This window comes from Schistocerca nitens, chromosome 6 (genome assembly GCF_023898315.1).
Source record: "Schistocerca nitens isolate TAMUIC-IGC-003100 chromosome 6, iqSchNite1.1, whole genome shotgun sequence".
Classification (NCBI taxonomy): Eukaryota; Metazoa; Arthropoda; class Insecta; order Orthoptera; family Acrididae; genus Schistocerca; species Schistocerca nitens.
In genome coordinates this window covers 578,263,108-578,286,101 of record NC_064619.1, presented here as the reverse complement: position 1 = coordinate 578,286,101, position 22,994 = coordinate 578,263,108, and the positions used below count along the sequence as shown (strand labels likewise).

At 39.3% G+C, this 22,994-nt stretch overlaps 1 protein-coding gene across 1 annotated transcript in view; it reads right to left on the bottom strand.

The window, feature by feature from the left end:
• LOC126262335 (dedicator of cytokinesis protein 9) overlaps window positions 1–22,994 on the bottom strand; it is a 356,303-nt gene that overhangs the window by 83,258 nt on the left and 250,051 nt on the right. The window contains exons 25-28 of the mRNA XM_049958894.1: window positions 15,919–16,089; window positions 15,577–15,767; window positions 8,897–9,169; window positions 4,534–4,694 (exon numbers count right to left, since the gene is read on the bottom strand). Coding sequence (XP_049814851.1) covers window positions 4,534–4,694; window positions 8,897–9,169; window positions 15,577–15,767; window positions 15,919–16,089 — 796 coding nt within the window. The remainder of the gene's footprint in view (window positions 1–4,533; window positions 4,695–8,896; window positions 9,170–15,576; window positions 15,768–15,918; window positions 16,090–22,994) is intronic.

The following is a 22,994-nucleotide window of genomic DNA, read 5'->3' as shown; positions in this document are numbered from 1 at the left end:
GCAATTAACAGCTGCTTTAATTTTATTTTAAATATGTTTCCTTTTAACATTTTTATGGTATTTGGCAGTCAGTTGTAAAAAAATCTTCCAGCAGAAAATGGATTATGATCGGTTGCTTTTTTATTTCTGAATTTTATGTGGTAATCCTCTTTCTTCCTTGTATTATAACTATGGATATCACTATTTATTATACTGTGCTCCATATTTTCTTTTACAAACAGTATAGTCCTTAGAACATATAATGAATACACTGTTAATATATTATACTTAATGAAGTATTCCCTACAGGATTGACGTTTGCTAATATTCGCTATTATCCTAATTGCTCTCTTCTGGACTCAAAAAGCCCTATCCATGTATACCGTTGGTGCCCCGCCCCAAATCTCAATACCGTATTGTAGGTGGGAGTGTATAATACCAAAATAGATTTGTCTTAAGACTGGTGACACTATTATGCTAGAAAGGCGTTTTAGCAGGTAGGTATATTACACGAGATTTTTTTACACATGTAGCTGATGTGCTCCTTCCATGTAAGATGTTCATCAACTATAATACCCAGGAATTTGTGTGTATCAATTGTTTCAATTGATAACTCTGGCTCAGTATCCACTTGTCTTGATTTGTAATTTAGCATAAACTCCATTAGAATTGTCTTTTCCTTATTTAATGCCAATTTATTTTTAGTCATATATTCTGTGATGAGGCTTGTGTTCTTCATATTATTTTGCACTGCTAGCTGTTTTGTAGGGCCCCAGCTTATGAAGGAGGTGTCGTCAGCATAATTCACAAGGTCTGCATTTTTTGGAATTATTATATCATTGATGTACACAATGAACAGAAAAGGCCCAATAATACTTCCCTGAGGGACTCCACAGTTAAGAATTTTATAAGATGATTTTACTGTAGTCCCCCGGTTGTATGATACAACTTAACACATTGTCTCCCGTCAGCAAGGTACGATCTTAACAAATCTAATGCCACTCCTCTGACCCCATAAGTTTCTAACTTATGTAGAAGAATGGAGTGATTTACAGTATCAAAAGCCTTAGATAGGTCTAGAAAGGTGCCAATAACTTTGTTTCCATCATCAAGTTTACTCAATACTGCTTGAATAAATGTGGCTATGGCTGTTATTGTAGACTTGCCCTTCCTGAAACCGTGTTGAGAACTTTTTAATATATTGTACTTAGAGAAAAATGATTCCATTTGATCAAGAAATAGCCTTTCCAACAACTTACTAAGTTCTGATGTCAATGAAATAGGTCTATAATTTTGTACATCAGTAGTTTTTCCCTTTTTATGCACTGGTCTTATTTCAGTGACTTTTAACAAGTCAGGAAATGACCCCTGTCTGAAAGAGCTGTTTATTAAATGTTGCAGTGGCTTTATTAACTCATTACTGTATTCTTTCAGAAATTTGGCTGAGATGTCATCCCAGCCACTGGATGTACTTGCTTTTAAGTTGGAAATGGTTCTCAGGATTTCCTGTTCTGTAACACACCTCAGGAACAACAAATTACTGACATTAGTGGGATTTAACACCTGTGGTGGGTTGATCACATCCTCCTTACTCATCTTACTAAATTGATCTATGAATCTCTCGCATACTTCTTTTGGGTCACTAACCAATTTTTCATTGCCCCTTATTATTATGTTGTTACACAATGCCTTGTCATTCCCCCCCACTTTCCTTCTTTACTATATTCCACGCTGTTTTGCTAATATTACAGGATTGACTCATCTGTTCTGCATACTTCTGTGCCTTTAATGTCTTAAGTGCTTCCCTATAGGTTTTTCTACAGGCTTTATATTTAGACTGAAAGTACTGCAGTTTGGTGTCTTTAAAAAGAATATATTGATCATTAATGTCATTCTTTAATTTCATCACATTAGGGGGGAGTTTAAGATTCCTGGAACTGCCAGTTTTCTTTAGTATTTTGACCCTTGGGCAAACTTGATTTAGACAATGGGTTAATGTTGTATAAAATATTTCCCATTTTTTATTAATGTCTTCTGTTGCATATAAGCCTACCTGATACCAGTTTATGTGTGTCAGTTTTTCCTTTAATGCATGATAGTCAAGCTTTCTTTTATAAGTAAATTGTTCCTTATGAGATACTATTTCTTTGTCAGTGTGAAGCTCTAGGACTAATGCACTATGAGCCGAAATGTGGTTCTCAACAGTTCCAACTACAAGGTCCTCCTTACTTAAGTTTGTAATAACAAGGTCAATACATGTCTGAGAGTCACCTGTAATTCTTGTTAGTGTTGGATTCAGGTGGTTGTAATTATAGTACTGTAATATATCAATATATCTAAGGTAACTTACACTATTAGTTAAGGAGTCAATGTTCACATCCCCTATTATTATAGTCTCTTTCTTATGAGGTGAGAGTTTATCAGTAAGTTCCTCTAAATGGCAAAAGAATTCTTCCATGTTACTGTTAGGGGATCTGTACAGGCTAGCTATTATTAAACTGCTATATCTGAGCTTTATTCTTATGGCAGCTATTTCAAAGACCATCTCACATGCAAGTTTTTATCTATCCAATCAATTTTTTCGCACTGGACATTATTTTTGACATAAATACCAGCACCACCACCTTTATGTTGTTCCCTACAATAGACACTGACAATTTTATAATTACTTAAATTAATGCTGCGTAATTCTTCAGTTTTGCACCCTAGTTCATTCACAAGATAAATATGAGGGCTACTAACACTTAGAAATTCGTCAATTTGTTCAATTTTATTGGTAATATACTGGACATTTTGCGATATTATTTTGATTTTACTGTGATTTGCGATGTTGTGAAGTACTTCGCCTTCATGTATGTATGGTGAAGGCTGAGTTAGTCTAAAAAAGTTCCTGTCGGACTTCTTTAAGTTGTGAACAAACTGTTTTTATATATAAAGTTTTTCAGTTCGATTCTTTCTTTTATGATTAAATTTAATTTTTCACACAAATAGTGTTTTGCTGCATAATTTAAGTGCAATCCGCGGGATGTGTGTTTACATCTATCCAACTTTCCTCCATACATTCAATCATGTGCTGGCAGGTTTCTTGAGGAATTGCAGCCAATTCTTCACAGAGTGCTGCACTGGGGAGAGGTATGAAGTCGGAGCTCCAAAACATTCGAAAGGTACTCTGTGCAGGCCAGTCCATTACAGGGATGTTATGGTCGTGTAACCACTCTGCCACATGCCATGCATTATGAACAGGTGGCCGATTGTGTTGAAAGATGCAATCGCCATCCTCAAATTGTTCTTTAACAGCAAGAAGGCACTTAAAACATCAATGTAGGCCTGTCCTGTGATAGTGCCACACAAAACAATATTTGGTGCAAGCCCCCTCCATGAAAAACATGACCACAACATAACACCACCGCCTCCAAATTTTACTGTTGGCACTAAAAACGCTGGCAGATGATGTTCACCGGGCATTTGCCATACCCACATTCTGCCATTGGATTGTCACATTGTGAACCGTGATTCGCCACTTCACGCAATGTTTTTCCACTGTTCAATCGTCCAATGTTTATGCTCCTTACACCAAGCAAGCCGTCGTTTGGCATTTACCAGCATGATGTGTGGCTTATGAGTAGCTGCTGGACTATGAAATCCAAGTTTTCTGACCTCCCGCCTAACTGTCATAGTACTTGCAGTGGATGCTGATGCAGTTTGGAATTCCTTTGTGATGTTCTGCATAGATGTCTGCCTATTACACATTACAACCCTCTTCAACTGTCAGTGGTCTCTGTCAGTCAACAGACTAGGTCAGTCTGTATGCTTTAGTGCTGCACATGTCCCCTTCACGTTTCCACTTCACTATCACATCGGAAACAGTGGAACCAGGGATGGCTAGGAGTATGGAAATCTCATGTACAGAAGTATGACACAAGTGAAACCCAATCACCTGATCACGTTCAAAGTCTGTGAGTTCCGTGGAGCACTCCATTCTGCTCTCCCACAATGTCTGAGTACTGAGGTCACTGATATGGAGTACCTGGCAGCAGCTGGCAGCACACTGCACCTAATATGAAAAAATGTTTGTTTTTGGGGGTGTCCGAATACTTTTGGTCACGTAGTATATGAGCATGTGCTCATGTTTGCTACTGTGAAATGCATCTCTCATACTGAAAAAGTGCTCACAGCTCTTAAGATACACATTTTAGAGCCTACGTTTACCAGACTTTTTTACTTTGAATGATTATTCCTGTCATACAGCTGAATAATGGCCATTCCTCCCAGGACATACTGTATTTAAATGAATATTATACTCCTTTACAAATGAAGAAAGGGTAGCCAGATTGGAAATAGTGAAAACGTTTTGGGAACAGAAGAAGAAGAGCAGGGGGAAATCAGAAAATTCTCTCCATCTGATGCCCTGAATACTGTGGTGTAAATGGACAATTCGCATGCTCCAAATGTGGATATAAACTACGTAAAGAATTTTTTTAATATGGATAATGTGTTGGTCATCAATATTCAAAAAACTAATTAAGGTAATGTGATAAAATAAAGTACACCAACCTGCAAGTGGACTCTTGTAAGACCTTTGCGATTGCTGAACTCAAAATTACTTCTCATTAGAAGATACAATATGGCACAGGATTCTTGTCTTATTGTTGACAGTCTGCTATTACAGCACCTTAGCAGCTCATAGCATAGTCTTCCACAAAGGACTGCATCACCTGTTAAATCAAGCCTTACATTCAGAATACAGGTAACTGCTAAAATATTCAACATTCTTGAAAAAGTGGTCAATGGCTCCAAACAAACTGGTTGGAAATTACAGAGTAAGTCTTTTACATAATTTGATACCCATTACCTGTAATAAAAAGCACCATTCAGGCAATAATCATCCATTTCAAGTTAAACATTTCTTCCTCAAATCATAATTTACAATGCACTCCATGTCTCGAGGAGTAACTAAATCATTAATCTGATCACTAAAGATAAGGTCATATTTCCTTTATCAACATTGCTTGTTAACAATTTTCTTTGAGTATTCTGAATCAACTTAGCCTCAAACACACAACATTGAAATCCCTTAGCATTCATATCGCAATTTTACTTGGAACTCCACTAAAACTGTGAGAAAATTTCACAGTGTTAGTTGCAATGTGCTCCAATAATACAGCATAATGGAATACAGTATGCTTATTATCATAGCAGTGTCATACAGGACAGTTTTTTGTGCTTCATTAAAATCTGCAATGTATGTTTCCAGCATTGTGAGACCAATGTGTTCATTTTTCCTGATCGAATATAAGCAACAGCTATTTTTGCTGTTGTTATGAAATTTAGAAATGTCTATTATCTAATGCAGAGTAACCATTAGTAAGGCAAAAACAAACAGGGAACTTAATTACTTTGAAACTAAGCTCGTTTCTGAGCGCTTCTGCAATATGTTGTGACTGAGGCTACCTCGAGAGTAACAGCAGAAGCTGAATGTTTGTTTTGCTTGTCAGGTTCTATAGATATTCCCTGTGCAAGCAATTGGAAGGCAAGTATAACTTGTCTTGTCTACCAACTTGATAATAGACGTATAGAAAATGGTAACTATAGCTTAGCAAAAGACCATATTAAGGACTGAAATAGCAGGATTTTCTCTTGTTGTACGTTGTTGCAGCTTTGTTTACAGAAGCACTAAGTTGTAGATATAATTTTTTAGAGAACGTCCAATTGAACTGTGGGAAAAACAGTATTTCAACAACAAAACACAATAACGAGTAGTAGAATCCAACAAAGATGACAAGTTTCAAAGGTTTTCTGATTAATATCCCATTACTCTAGCAATATGAAAACACAGAGAGTAACAGCGATAGTATCTGTGTAGCACAGTTCTACTTTCAGCAACCACAAATCCAAGGGTTGCGGCAAACACGTCACATGGGGATGGCTGCTGGGCTGCTACAGGAAATAAATACCAAGCCCAGTAGCTGGAATGGCAGTCTGTATCTTTTATGTCAATTCTGGCTTTGTTCATCAGTACTGATTTAAGTTCACATTACTTGCAGTTACAGTGTTCGAACATCAATCTTGGTTTCAAAACACTATGTAGCCAGTACACCCTGTGTCAGGTACCATCACAAAAAGTTGTTCCAAATTGGAATGGCTGTCAAAACTGACAAGCTTTTGCAAGTATTTCTTAAGATCTTGGAAGTTAGATGAAAATGACTTATGGCGATACCCCAACAGAGGTGGCACAGAGAAAACACTGGGAATCTACACTCCTGGAAATTGAAATAAGAACACCGTGAATTCATTGTCCCAGGAAGGGGAAACTTTATTGACACATTCCTGGGGTCAGATACATCACATGATCACACTGACAGAACCACAGGCACATAGACACAGGCAACAGAGCATGCACAATGTCGGCACTAGTACAGTGTACATCCACCTTTCGCAGCAATGCAGGCTGCTATTCTCCCATGGAGACGATCGTAGAGATGCTGGATGTAGTCCTGTGGAACGGCTTGCCATGCCATTTCCACCTGGCGCCTCAGTTGGACCAGCGTTCGTGCTGGACGTGCAGACCGCGTGAGACGACGCTTCATCCAGTCCCAAACATGCTCAATGGGGGACAGATCCGGAGATCTTGCTGGCCAGGGTAGTTGACTTACACCTTCTAGAGCACGTTGGTGGTGGTGGTTATTGTTTAACGTCCCGTCGACAACGAGGTCATTAGAGACGGAGCGCAAGCTCGGGTTAGGGAAGGATTTGGGAGGAAATCGGCCGTGCCCTTTTAAAGGAACCATCCCGGCATTTGCCTGAAACGATTTAGGGAAATCACGGAAAACCTAAATCAGGATGGCCGGAGACGGGATTGAACCGTCGTCCTCCCGAATGCGAGTCCAGTGAGCACGTTGGGTGGCACGGGATACATGCGGACGTGCATTGTCCTGTTGGAACAGCACGTTCCCTTGCCGGTCTAGGAATGGTAGAACGATGGGTTCGATCACGGTTTGGATGTACCATGCACTATTCAGTGTCCCCTCGACGATCACCAGTGGTGTACGGCCAGTGTAGGAGATCGCTCCCCACACCATGATGCCGGGTGTTGGCCCTGTGTGCCTCGGTCGTATGCAGTCCTGATTGTGGCGCTCACCTGCATGGCGCCAAACACGCATACGACCATCATTGGCACCAAGGCAGAAGCGACTCTCATCGCTGAAGACGACACGTCTCCATTCGTCCCTCCATTCACGCCTGTCGCGACACCACTGGAGGCGGGCTGCACGATGTTGGGGCGTGAGCGGAAGATGGCCTAACGGTGTGCGGGACCGTAGCCCAGCTTCATGGAGACGGTTGCGAATGGTCCTCGCCGATACCCCAGGAGCAAGAGTGTCCCTAATTTGCTGGGAAGTGGCGGTGCGGTCCCCTACGGCACTGCGTAGGATCCTACGGTCTTGGCGTGCATCCGTGCGTCGCTGCGGTCCGGTCCCAGGTCGACGGGCACGTGCACCTTCCGCCGACCACTGGCGACAACATCGATGTACTGTGGAGACCTCACGCCCCACGTGTTGAGCAATTCGGCGGTACGTCCACCCGGCCTCCCGCATGCCCACTATACGCCCTCGCTCAAAGTCCGTCAACTGCACATACGGTTCACATCCACGCTGTCGCGGCATGCTACCAGTGTTAAAGACTGCGATGGAGCTCCGTATGCCACGGCAAACTGGCTGACACTGACGGCGGCGGTGCACAAATGCTGCGCAGCTAGCGCCATTCGACGGCCAACACCGCGGTTCCTGGTGTGTCCGCTGTGCCGTGCGTGTGATCATTGCTTGTACAGCCCTCTCGCAGTGTCCGGAGCAAGTATGGTGGGTCTGACACACCGGTGTCAATGTGTTCTTTTTTCCATTTCCAGGAGTGTATTTCAACACTACCACCATATCTAAACTTCTAGTCCACAGAAATGTAAACTAAAAATTCTAACTGTAGTATCACGTCTTGTGATAAGAAAAATCAATGTCTTCTGTCATGATCTTAGAGACAACTGCCAAAGACAGTTTCTGACACAGACTTAATTAAGTACATCACGCATGAACCTGAATACAAAGATGACAGATGCTGTAGATATTAACCTCTCAAGCTGGGAATCAGCTCACGGGCCACGAGCACCTGCACTGGCTGCGAGCCGACCACACACTTGCCACTCATATTTCTATGCCATCTGTTGATAACAACTGACACTACTTCAGCAGTTAAATATAGGGGAATCTGTGCTGGCATAATGTTAAGATCTTTGTCGCATTGAGTGAGTACACACAAACCAAAAACTACAGTCTTTTCTTGTGGGTAGGGAAAGAGTACGAAGTGGTACGTGAAACTATCGAGAAGGTTAATGAACAAGGAACAATTCAACACACAGCAATTTTTTTGTTTAACAGTCTACATAGAAGACAAAGGAAGAAGTACATGTAAATTTCTCATAATGTAAATGCTGGAAACTCCTGCGAAGAGACTTTGTGGTATAACTCTGTTTCCAAGATTTACTCAAAGTAAACCAAACTGAAAGTTAATTTTAACTGATTAGGTTCATTTTAAATGTCTAATTTTAACAATTTATGAACACTTCATTTATTTTAGACAAATGACCCTTGCTCTATGGCATGCAGAAACTACCACCTTGAAGGGTTAACACCAATTCTTTGTAACAGTAAATTGTAGAAACAGCAGTAAATGCTGAAATATCCTTTTTGCATTTATAATACTTAAAGCATATGCTTGTAAGCATTTCCCACTTTAATCGTCTTTACTGTAAACCAGACTTCTTACCTGTCTCCTTTTAACTTATTTGTTGGTTTTGTAAATTGATACTCTAAAAATGTCAACACTAATTTGTATAACAGTTTTGGTATGTCTTATTGAAAGTAATTCTTACCTTTAAATAATGCGACAGAGAAATTGTTTATATATGCTCGCAAAGCTGCAAAAACATGCCGGAACAATGTTTCTGACTGACCAACTTGAAGAAATGACAGATAAATATCAAACAGCTTCTTCATTACAACATTATCTCCCTCAGTATCCAGCAAATTGTCTTTAAAGTGCAGGCAATATAGTCCTAAAGCATCCAAAGCAATCAATCCAACTTCAGTTGCCATGTTTGCCTCCAAAAGTGCTTGGTAAAGTTTACTGGAATCATTTTCTGCCACTGAAACAATGAACAGCAGCAAGTTGTCAGTGTTTATGATTCATACAAACACCACACTCAAATTACATTTCAGTGATGGCAATACAAATCTTGTATAAGAACGTGCTAGAAGTTCCACTCTCAATTCATAACAAATTCACAGTAATCATCAGACACACTGAAGCAACAACTGTAACTACAACAACTACAAGATAATTAACAATGAAAGAAATAGAATAAATGAGTCTTTGTTGTAGGCACTAAAATCTCTTCAGACGGGCATAAATGAATAAATAAAAAGTTCTCTTCAAACAATACTGCTGTTTTACTGTGGCCCTGTACTTAAAGGTAAATGTGAATGGATGCAAGCTAACACCATATGATTTCAGAACCACTGAAACAAAACATGGATTGATCTTCACATCAATGTTTGTATACAAATGGTTCAAATGGCTCTGAGCACTATGGGACTCAACTGCTGAGGTCATTAGTCCCCTAGAACGTAGAACTAGTTACACCTAACTAACCTAAGGACATCACAAACATCCATGCCCGAGGCAGGATTCGAACCTGCGACCGTAGCGGTCTTGCGGTTCCAGGCTGCAGCGCCTTCAACCGCACGGCCACTTCGGCCGGCGTTTGTATACACAATAGCTATACAAAATCCAGTGTTAAGTCCTGGCTTACATGTTACTGAATACTTAGTTTAATAGCTTTTTTTAAATGCTGTACCATAACAATGGACACAGAAACACCAAAGCTATCAGTATTTATCAGATGGTGAAAGGAAATATCGCAAGTTTCATCACACAGTTTGAGACGCTATTAATGAGGTTACACAAAATTAACTGCATCATCATTATTTGTGAAGACTCAAATATTGATGTTCTATCTGATATTATGTGCCATGGTGGTCCAGTAGGTGGAGGGCTACACTAGCTCTGGAGATACCAGGTTTAATTTAGGTACGAGTGTGGATTTTTCCTCATTCCAGTCCCTCCAGGACAGCTACACGTTCACTCAGTCTGCTATCAAACTGAGTACCTGGGGGGTAAAAGAAGGCTGGATGATGGGCTTACCACACTCCCCCTCCTAGTAGCATGACAAACAACACCCTGCACTCCAGCCAGAAATCCACTTAGGGGTTGGGGGCCAAAGACTATACCTGTTATCTCATATTACTGTTTGAGAACATCTCAAATTGTTTATGTGCAGTACTGGATTATGACATCTCAGCTGTAAGTCTCATTTGTGATTTTCTGTGAGAAGGGAGTAACTGACGAGAGTCATATAGTGGGTCCAGAGTTATATGCAGGGTTCCCATGGAAGTGTTATAGTCCTCCAGCTATTCTTTATGCAAATGATTTAGGAGCTCTCATATTGTCTGGATATGATGCTGTTATTTACCATCTAGTTAGGTCATCAGAGGATCAAACAAAATGATTTAGATAAGATGCCTGCTTGGTGCAAAAAGTAGTAACTGACACTGAATAATAAAAAGTGTGAGATCCTGCATCTAAATACTAAAAAAAATGCTGTTGTATTTCAGTTATACAATAAACAACACAAACTTAAAAGGCTGTGAACTCAACTAAATACCTAGGGATTACAATGATAAACCACTTAAATTGGGACCACCTGGAAGCAAATGTTATGGGGATGGTGAACCAAAGGCTGTGCTTTATTGGCAGAACACTTACATGATGCAACAAATCTAGTAAGGAGACTTCTAACACTATGCTTGTCAGTCCTCTTCTGAAGTATTGCTGCATGGTATGGGACCCATACCAGATAGGACTGACGAAGAATATCAATAAAGTTCAAAGAAGTGCAGCTTGTTTTGTGTTATCACATCATAGGGGAGAGTGTGTTTTGGACATAATAAGCAAACTGTGATGGTACACATTAAAAACACATTTTGTTCACCTAGACAGAGAGAAATGTCCACAGTGATATAATAAGAGAAATCAGAGCTTGCACAGAAAGATTTAGGTGTTCATTTTTCCCATGGGTTATTTGAGAGTGGAATGACCAAGAAATAGTCTGAGAGTAGTTCAACGGTTTGCCAAAAACAGAAATATCTATTACAGTGAAATCATGAAGATGCGCAACACAAATTTTCAGTAAGAATTGAAGATCATAAAGTAACAGACACGGTCAACTTGTTTTTTGTTCCCCAAATGTTTTCAAAGTTTTGGATATATAAATGGCTATAACTGATATATCTTTTTATTATGATTAATTGACCATAACAAAATATGGCAATCAACTGACAATCATATTCACATACTAAAGGAAAAATACTATTCAATATTATCTAAGTAATGACTCACGTCATAATGTTTGAAGAGATGTTGTGAGAGCAACATTGATTGCCAAATGATTTACAAAGCAAACACTGAAGACAAAAAAACAGGTCTTTTCTTAAAAATGTTACAATAAGCACTTGGTATTCTTATTTTCTTAAAATAAACTGAGGTAAAATGATGTAAGGACATGGGACACACAACATCTGGAGATAAAGTATCTCAAGCAGGGAAGTGAGAGAGCTACTTCATTCAGAGAAACCAAAGAGTTAAAACCCCACTCTGACAAGAATTTTAAAATCACTCAGCTTTCAATATATATATATATATATATATATATATATATATATATATATATATATATATATATATATGAACCATGGACCTTGCCGTTGGTGGGGAGGCTTGCGTGCCTCAGCGATACAGATGGCCATACCGTAGGTGCAACCACAACGGAGGGGCATCTGTTGAGAGGCCAGACAAACATGTGGTTCCTGAAGAGGGGCAGCAGCCTTTTCAGTAGTTGCAGGGGCAACAGTCTGGATGATTGACTGATCTGGCCTTGTAACATTAACCAAAACGGCCTTGCTGTGCTGGTACTGCGAACGGCTGAAAGCAAGGGGAAACTACAGCCGTAATTTTTCCCGAGGACATGCAGCTCTACTGTATGATTAAATGATGATGGCGTCCTCTTGGGTAAAATATTCCGGAGGTAAAATAGTCCCCCATTCGGATCTCCGGGCGGGGACTACTCCAGAGGACGTCGTTATCAGGAGAAAGAAAACTGGCGTTCTACGGATCGGAGCGTGGAATGTCAGATCACTTAATCGGGCAGGTAGGTTAGAAAATTTAAAAAGGGAAATGGATAGGTTAAAGTTAGATATAGTGGGAATTAGTGAAGTTCGGTGGCAGGAGGAACAAGACTTTTGGTCAGGTGATTACAGGGTTATAAATACAAAATCAAATAGGGGTAATGCAGGAGTAGGTTTAATAATGAATAAAAGAATAGGAGTGCGGGTTAGCTACTACAAACAGCATAGTGAACGCATTATTGTGGCCAAGATAGACACAAAGCCCATGCCTACTACAGTAGTACAAGTTTATATGCCAACTAGCTCTGCAGATGATGAAGAAATTGATGAAATGTATGACGAGATAAAAGAAATTATTCAGGTAGTGAAGGGAGACGAAAATTTAATAGTCATGGGTGACTGGAATTCGTCAGTAGGAAAAGGGAGAGAAGGAAACATAGTAGGTGAATATGGATTGGGGGGAAGGAATGAAAGAGGAAGCCGCCTTGTAGAATTTTGCACAGAGCATAACTTAATCATAGCTAACACTTGGTTCAAGAATCATGAAAGGAGGCTGTATACATGGAAGAAGCCTGGAGATACTGACAGGTTTCAGATAGATTATATAATGGTAAGACAGAGATTCAGGAACCAGGTTTTAAATTGTAAGACATTTCCAGGGGCAGATGTGGATTCTGACCACAATCTACTGGTTATGAACTGCAGATTGAAACTGAAGAAACTGCAAAAAGGTGGGAATTTAAGGAGATGGGATCTGGATAAACTGAAAGAACCAGAGGTTGTAGAGAGTTTCAGGGAGAGCATAAGGGAACAATTGACAGGAATGGGGGAAAGAAATACAGTAGAAGAAGAATGGGTAGCTCTGAGGGATGAAGTGGTGAAGGCAGCAGACGATCAAGTAGGTAAAAAGACGAGGGCTAATAGAAATCCTTGGGTAACAGAAGAAATATTGAATTTAATTGATGAAAGGAGAAAATATAAAAATGCAGTAAATGAAGCAGGCAAAAAGGAATACAAACGTCTCAAAAATGAAATCGACAGGAAGTGCAAAATGGCTAAGCAGGCATGGCTAGAGGACAAATGTAAGGATGTAGAGGCTTGTCTCACTAGGGGTAAGATAGATACTGCCTACAGGAAAATTAAAGAGACCTTTGGAGAGAAGAGAACCACTTGTATGAATATCAAGAGCTCAGATGGAAACCCAGTTCTAAGCAAAGAAGGGAAGGCAGAAAGGTGGAAGGAGTATATAGAGGGTTTATACAAGGGAGATGTACTTGAGGAAAAAATTATGGAAATGGAAGAGGATGTAGATGAAGATGAAATGGGAGATAAGATACTGCGTGAAGAGTTTGACAGAGCACTGAAAGACCTGAGTCGAAACAAGGCCCCGGGAGTAGACAACATTCCATTAGAACTACTGATGGCCTCGGGAGAGCCAGTCCTGAAAAAACTCTACCATCTGGTGAGCAAGATGTATGAGACAGGCGAAATACCCTCAGACTTCAAGAAGAATATAATAATTCCAATCCCAAAGAAAGCAGGTGTTGACAGATGTGAAAATTACCGAACTATCAGTTTAATAAGTCACAGCTGCAAAATACTAACGCGAATTCTTTACAGACGAATGGAAAAACTGGTAGAAGCCGACCTCGGGGATGATCAGTTTGGATTCCGTAGAAATGTTGGAACACGCGAGGCAATACTGACCTTACGACTTATCTTGGAAGAAAGATTAAGAAAAGGCAAACCTACGTTTCTAGCATTTGTAGACTTAGAGAAAGCTTTTGACAATGTTGACTGGAATACTCTCTTTCAAATTCTGAAGGTGGCAGGGGTAAAATACAGGGAGCGAAAGGCTATTTACAATCTGTACAGAAACCAGATGGCAGTTATAAGAGTCGAGGGGCATGAAAGGGAAGCAGTGGTTGGGAAGGGAGTGAGACAGGGTTGTAGCCTCTCCCCGATGTTATTCAATCTGTATATTGAGCAAGCAGTAAAGGAAACAAAAGAAAAATTCGGAGTAGGTATTAAAATTCATGGAGAAGAAGTAAAAACTTTGAGGTTCGCCGATGACATTGTAATTCTGTCAGAGACAGCAAAGGACTTGGAAGAGCAGTTGAACGGAATGGACAGTGTCTTGAAAGGAGGATATAAGATGAACATCAACAAAAGCAAAACGAGGATAATGGAATGTAGTCAAATTAAGTCGGGTGATGCTGAGGGAATTAGATTAGGAAATGAGACACTTAAAGTAGTAAAGGAGTTTTGCTATTTAGGGAGTAAAATAACCGATGATGGTCGAAGTAGAGAGGATATAAAATGTAGACTGGCAATGGCAAGGAAAGCGTTTCTCAAGAAGAGAAATTTGTTAACATCGAGTATAGATTTAGGTGTCAGGAAGTCGTTTCTGAAAGTATTTGTATGGAGTGTAGCCATGTATGGAAGTGAAACATGGACGATAACCAGTTTGGACAAGAATCGAATAGAAGCTTTCGAAATGTGGTGCTACAGAAGAATGCTGAAGATAAGGTGGGTAGATCACGTAACTAATGAGGAGGTATTGAATAGGATTGGGGAGAAGAGAAGTTTGTGGCACAACTTGACTAGAAGAAGGGATCGGTTGGTAGGACATGTTTTGAGGCATCAAGGGATCACAAATTTAGCATTGGAGGGCAGCGTGGAGGGTAAAAATCGTAGAGGGAGACCAAGAGATCAATACACTAAGCAGATTCAGAAGGATGTAGGTTGCAGTAGGTACTGGGAGATGAAGAAGCTTGCACAGGATAGAGTAGCATGGAGAGCTGCATCAAACCAGTCTCAGGACTGAAGACCACAACAATATATATATATATATATATATATATATATATATATATATATATATATATATATATATATATATATATATATAAGCAAACATACGTACTGTGTGGTCTCTCTCTCTCTCTCTCTCTCTCTCTCTCAACCCAGTACAAACAATCTGGAACCTTATTATACAAGAAGTTACAAATAAAACAAGTGAGGCAAATGAAACTGAGTTCAAAACAACAACAGTAAGAAATTAGACTCCCATTTGGGTGGGCAGGAGGTTAAAACCCCAAATGGTGATCCTAATTGTGATTTTCTGGGATTTTCCCGAATTGAATACAGAAAACACCATGAAGATTCTTTTGAAACTGATGTGTCTAATTTCCTTCAAAATCCAAGATTGTGCTCTGTCTCAAATAGATGACATTAACAATATTTCTTTGCTTTGCTTAAAACAAGTACAAATAAATAATTTTCAATGCCATAATTTTGTAACGCTCACCTAACTGCTGCATATTCTCTCTTCCAACACTGCTGCTTCCACTGTGTGTATTAAATGCTTCACCATCACCAGAAAAATCTGGAGGTTGCATTCGAGCTGGTAAAGTCATTGCCTTAGTTGTTCCTGGTTTGCCACTTGCTCTTCCAATAATCTGACGTTTCCCAATATATTTAAACTGATGCAAGCACATCCTAGAAACAAAATTTCAAATATTGTGAGACAGCTGATGATGCATGAAAGTTCCTAAGTACAAAAATTGTTACGTTACTATAAAATGTAATCATGATTCTCAGAAAGTAGGGAGAAGAGGCAGTGCCTCCTTAGAGAAGAAAGAAAACTCACTCAATACACCTGAAGAAGCTGAGTGTATCTGTCTCAGAGCACTGCTGCCACCAGTTCACTAAATATTCATCTCCCAAGTATTTTACAACAAACATGAAGCACAGCAAAATATCTTTCACTTCTGATGCTTGCAGCTTGTCACATCGAATGGGTTGTGAGGTACTCACAGACCTTTGAAAAGAAAAGGAAAATACAAAAATAAGTATTTAACTTCAACAAATAGATAAACTGACAATATTGGATTTTCCATTGATAAATAACACCATTATTATATCTAAGTACAACAACGATTTCCATGTGCTGAGTATGTGGTATAGCTTACAATTTACTGCTAACTCAGTAAGTGATACAGCTTATAGTGTACTGGCAATTTCTTGCAAATTGTATCTCTCCAAGCAAATATTTTTATATCAAATGTAGAAATGAAAATAACAGGAAATGTGAAATGTACAGAATTCATATAATTTATGAATATCCTTACTAGCTACAGACAAGAAAAATTCATTTCATTTTATGGCCAAATATCCTATTATTTCTTGCCAAATTCAGTGGTTTTTTTTTTTTTTGCCGATATTGGTCTTATTCTTTAACAGATTGACATTATTTTTTACCAAATTTTTTGTTACTTTTGCCATATTCATTTTTATTTTTCAAAATTCTTTAGTTATTGCCAGAGTTTTAGTTATTATTGCCAGATCATTGTTATTTTTGCCATATTCATTGCAATTTTTGCCAAACTCATAGTCGTTTCTGTCACATTTACCAGATTTGTTGCTATTTTTAACAAAATAGTGCTTTTTTGTTTGGAAATCTCAATATCATTTTTTTTGACATGTTCGGTGCAATTTCTCTGCCAAATTTAATTACAATTTTGGTGTTTTGATTTCCAACTTTTTTTTTGACAGTTGCTGATTTTTTCATAATCAGTGTTGTTTTTTGCCAAATTTGTGATTTTTGCCAAGTTCTATGTTTTTATGTCAAATTTGCCATTTTTTGCCAAATTTGGAGCTTTTTGGAAAAATCTGTATTATTTGTTACTAAATACGGAGTTATTTTTTGCCAAATTCAGTGCCGCTTTTGTCATCACATCAATGTTTGTTATGTGGGAAATGAACTGTTATTTTAATTTAAACACGAGCCTCAGCCTGAGGTGATCAGAAGTCAAAATGGAATTTTAATATTTGATAACTATTAGTTATGAATATTAGTAAACTGATGTCCTCAAATTCATCACATTTTTGTACAGTAGAATTACAAATGTCGCGATACCTCTCAAAAACCATCGATTTCATGTTATTTCACTAAAACCCACTAATCTCGCGTTCTCGCTTTTGCGAAATTTTCTTGTCACTATAAATAGGAATAATCACTGTACTCAGTCAGCATTACTAGTGAAGAGGATGATCTTATGTTAATTTGTTGAAGCCATTCTGTTTATTTTTTATGGGATATTTTACAACTATTTATATAACTATTAGAATTGTTCTCAAATTCTGGGGTCATACATATACTACGACACTTTGTAAATGTAATGCAATTAATGATAACAATTTTTTTTTAATTTGTGTCAAACTTTAATCGGAAGTAATTTTTTATTTAATTACCAATTTTGACCAGTAATGATCATTTGCAAATTTGTCTATGTTATTAAAATCTTATAAAAACCAATTTTTAGCAAAGAATGATAGTATCCAAAAATATAAAACATGGTATATCTAGAACACATTGTATGTCATCTATACAACTGAGCCAGCATGTAGCTCATGTACAATTGTTTGTCTCTTGGATTTATCGTGTTTTATATTTTCTGGTAGCGCCATTCTTTACTAAAAAATTTGTGTTTTTTACAACATTAAATAATACATACAAGCTGAAGATGAAAGATCAACTGAAAGCAAAATTTGATAAATTTCAACATCTAAGGGTGGTGCAACCTATTGTTGCTGTTGTTGTTGTTGTTGTTGTTGTCTTCAGTCCAGAGACTGGTTTGATGCAGCTCTCCATGCTACTCTATCCTGTGCAAGCTTCATCATCTCCAAGTAACTACTGCAACCTACATCCTTCTGAATCTGTTTAGTGTACGGTATTCATGCCTTTGTCTGCCTCTATGATTTTTACCCTCCATGCTTCCCTCCAATACTAAACTGATGATCCCTTGATGCCTCAGAAAATGTCCTACCAAACGATCCCTCCCTCTAGTCAAGTTGTGACACAAATTCCTCTTCTCCCCAATTCTATTCAGTACCTCCTTATTAGTTATGTGATCTACCCATCTAATCTTCAGCATTCTTCTGTAGCGCCACATTTCAAAAGCTTCTTTTCTCTCTTTGTTTAAACTATTTATCATCCATGTTTATCTTCCATACGTGGCTACACTCCATATAAATACTTTCAGAAAAGACTTTCTGACATTTAAATCTATATTCAATGTAAACAAATTTCTCTTCTTCAGAAACGCTTTACTTGCCATTGCCAGTCTACATTTTATATCCTCTCTACTTCAACCATCATCAGTTATTTTGCTCCCCAAACAGCAAAACTCATCTACTACTTTAAGTGCCTCATTTCCTAATCTAATCACCTGATTTAATTCGACTACATTCCATTATACTCGTTTTGCTTTTGTTGATGTTCATCTTACATCCTTCTTTCAAGACACTGTCCATTCCGATCAAATGCTTTTCTAGGTCCTTTCCTGTCTCTGACAGAATTACAATGTCGTTGGCAAACCTCAAAGTTTTTATTTCTTCTCCATGGATTTTACTTCCTACTGCAGCTTTTTCTTTTGTTTCCTATACTGCTTGCTCAATATACAGATTGAATAACATGGTAGAGAGGCTACAACTTTGTCTTACTCCCTTCTCAAACACTGCTTCCCTTTGATGGCCCTCGACTCTTATAACTGGCATCTGGTTTCTGTACAAATTGTAAATATTCTTTCGCTCCCTGTATTTGACCCCTGCCACATTCAGAATTTGAAAGAGAGTATTCCAGTCAACATTGGCAAAAGCTTACTCTACATCTACAAATGCTAGAAACGTTAGGTTTGCCATTCCTTAATCTATCTTCTAAGATAAGTCATAGGGTCAGTACTGCCTCATGTGTTCCAACATTTCTATGAAATCCAAAGTGATCATCCCCAAGGTCAGCTTCTACCAGTTTTTCCATTCATCTGTAAAGAATTCGTATTAGTATTATGTAACTGTGACTTATTACACTGATAGTTCAGTAATTATCACACCTGTCGACACTTGCTTTCTTTGTGATTGGAATTATTATATTCTTCTGGAAGTCTGAGGGTATTTCGCCTGTGTCAGACATCCTGGTCACCAGATGGTAGAGTTTTGTCAGGGCTGGCTCTGCCACGGCTATCAATAGTTCTAATGGAATGTTGCCTACTCCCGGGGCCTTGTTTCAACTTTGTCTTTCTGTGCTCTGTTAAATTCTTCACACAGTTAGTATCATATCTCCCATTTCACCTTCATTTTCTTCCATTTCCATAATATTGACCTCAAGTACATCACCCTTGTATAAACCCTCTATATACTCCTTCCCCCTTTCTGCGTTCCCTTCTTTGCTTAGAACTGGTTTTCCATCTGAGCTCTTGATATTCATACAAGTGGTTCTCTTTTTCTCCAAAAGTCTCTTTAATTATCCTGTAAGCAGTATCTATCTTACCCCTAGTGATATATGCCTCTGCAGCCTTACATCTGTCCTCTAGCCATCCCTGGTTTGCCATTTTGCACTTCCTGTCTATCTCATTTTTGAGATGTTTGTATCCCTTTTTGCCTGTTTAATTTACTGCGTTTTTATATTTTCTCCTTTTATCAATTAAATTCAACATCTCTTCTGTTATCCAAGGATTTCTACTAACCCTCATCTTTTTACTTACTTGATCCTCTGCTGCCTCCACTATTTCATCTCTCGAAGCTACCCATTCTTCTTCTACTATATTTCTTTACCCCCATCCTTGTCAATTGTTTCCCAATGCTCTCACTGAAACTCTCTACAACCTATGTTTCTTTCAGTTAATCCAGATCCCATCTCCTTAAATTCTCACCTTTTTGCAGTTTGTTCAGTTTTAATCTACAGTTCATAACCAATAGATTGTTATCACAGTCCACATCTGTCCCTGGAAATGTCTTAGAATTTAAAACCTGGTTCCTAAATCTCTGTCTTGCTGTTATATAATCTATCAGAAACCTTCCAGTGTCTCCAGGCCTCTTTCACATGTACAACCGTCTTTCATGATTCTTAAACCAAGTGTTAGCTATGATTAAGTTATGGTCTTTCATTCCTTACCCCCATTCCATATTCACCTACTACTTTTCCTTCTCTTCCTTTTCCTACTACTGAATTCCAGTCCCCCATGACTATTAAATTTTCATCTCCCTTCACTATCTGAGTAATTTCTTTTATCTCATCATATATTTATTCAATCTCCTCGTCATCTGTGGAGTTAGTTGGCATATAAACTTGTACTACTGTGGTAGGTGTGGGCTTCGTATCTATCTTTGCTACAATAATGCATTCACTATGATGTTCATAGTAACTTACCCACGCTCCTATTTATAACTCTGTATTCACCTGAGCAGAAGTCTTGTTCCTCCTGCCACCAAATTTCACTAATTCCCACTATATATAGCTTTAACCTCCACCTTTCCGTTTTTAAATTTTCAAACCTACCCTCAGGAAAATTACAGCTGTAGTTCCCCCTTGCTTTCGGCCATTCGCAGTACCGGCGCATCAAGGCCGCTTTGGTTAATATTACAAAGTCAGATCAGTCAATCATCCAGACTGTTACTACTGCAACCTGTTATGGCTAGTGGACTGTTGTCTCCACTGGCTGTAGTTCAGAAACCATAAGGGAAACTTCGCCTCTGTGGCAACTTGAGTACCTGTGTCAATGCGTAGTCAATCATGGATACGCATCCTCTTCCATGCCAGAAGGAACTATTGGCAAAAATATTGGGTGGCCAGTATGTCTTTAAAATTGATTTGTCTGAAGTGTATCTGCAGGTTCCTAGGGACAAAGAGTCTTGACGAGTTCTGGTTTTGAATACTCCTTTTGCATCTTAGTCAATACTTGTGCCTTTCTATTGGTGTGGTTAGTAGCCTGGTATTTTTCAACGATTTTTAGAGCAACTGACTGTCCTGGGCTGCATTAATTATCTGGATGATATTGTAGTCACGGGCTCCTCCACAGTCAATCACTTGAAAAATCTGCGCACTTTGTTTTCTGTATTACAGTCCACAGGCTTACAGTGTAACCTCTTGAAACTCAGTTTATTTCCACCTTCAAATGTTTATTTGGGGTTCAAGGTATCTCATGATGGCTGCTATGTTCATGCCTCATCCCTCGTCCACAAAGAAGCTTTCAGGCCTTCCCAGAGAAGGTAGACTACTACCATAAATACCTGTCAGTGGCAGCCACATTGGCCCACCTGTTGCATGCCTTGTTACGCGCGAATGTAACTTTCCTTGGGTGCCCAGATTGCAAACATGTTTTTCAAATGAAATCCAAACTACTCTTGGCCCTTTGTTTAGCTATTTTCTCTTTGGACCGGCACATTGTTGGCGACTGATGCCTTATAGTATGGCCTTGGTGGGGTCCTAGCGCACTGATGTGCGAACGGTTAACGATCTGCTTCCTTTGCCTCTAAATCTCTCACTGCAGCCCAGCAGCATTACTCTCAGACAGAAAAAAAAGCTCTTGCCTTAGTCTATCCTCTCCAGAAATTTTTTCACCTCCAAATCTCACCTTATTACTGATTGTAAACTCTTGGTTTCCTTGCTTAACCCTCACTTCCTTGCCTGACAAGACACTACTCTGCCTACAATGTTGGGTGCTGTTATTGTCTCGCTACAATTACAAAACCCATTTTTGACCTACGTCTAAACATGCCAATGCGGACACCTTGTCTGGCCTTCCTGTTGGTCCTGATCCTGACAATTGCTTTGCTTCCATCCTGATTTTGAAATGCAGGATCTCATCGAGGATTCCCAATTATGAGCTCACATATAGCAGTGGCCATTGCCGCTGACCCAATCCTCTGCCAGGTAGTTCAGTCTGCTCAACAGGGCTGGCCAGATAAACTGCCGCATCGGGCTTTGAACCCCTTGAACAACTGTTTTTTCTTATGGTATTGCCTCTTTGTTTCTGATGGTGTTTCGCTGTTACTCATGGAAGACCTCTCTCCCAGAGTAGTCATTTCTGCTGCATTATGGTGCAAGGTTTATTGCCTTCTCTAGCAGGACCACCGGGGAGTTCTGAGCATTGAACTGCAAGCTAGGAGACATGTTTTTGGCCAGGGATTGATTACAAAATTATGTGTTTTGTTATCACGGCTTGTGAGCAGTGTGCCTGACAATAGGCAGCTCCAAGGATGTCTTTGTCCCTTGGCCTACTCCATCCCAGCCACGGGAACACATTCATGTTGATTTTGCAGGTCCCTTCTTGCAATCCTATTGGCTTTTAGTTGTGGATGCATTTTCCCGGTTTCCTTACATTCTCCAGTGTGCACTGGCATTGGCTGAGGTCACAATTCATATGCTATTGAGGATTTTTCTACTGAGGGGTTGCATTCTACCTTAGTTTATGATAATGGGCCCCAGTAAATTTCTCATATATTTCAATTGTTTTGTTCCCGTCATGGCATTCGTCATGTTACGGATCCACCATTCCACTCTCAATAACATGGCGAGACAGAACGATTATTGTGTACGTTCAAGTCCCAAATGAAGAAGCCTGTTGTGAGTTGTTCACCAGACAATTTTCTCCATTTTCTGAGCACCTATCACTTCACACATATGGGGGGGGGGGGGGGGGGGGGAGCAGAGACCAGCTGAGTTGCCTCATGGTTGGCATGGCACCTGGTACAGCAGGATTCATTTGGCCACTTTGCACCGGGATTTCCGGGCGTGAAAGTTTGGTTGCTGGTCCAAGTGGATACCGGCCACTGTTGTCTGCCTCCAGGGACGCTGTCTATGTGACATGCGTACAGCTGACAGGCTGATGTCACACCAATTTGATAAGCTGTGTTCCCACTCATTGCTGGAAGCTACGGGTTTGCAGA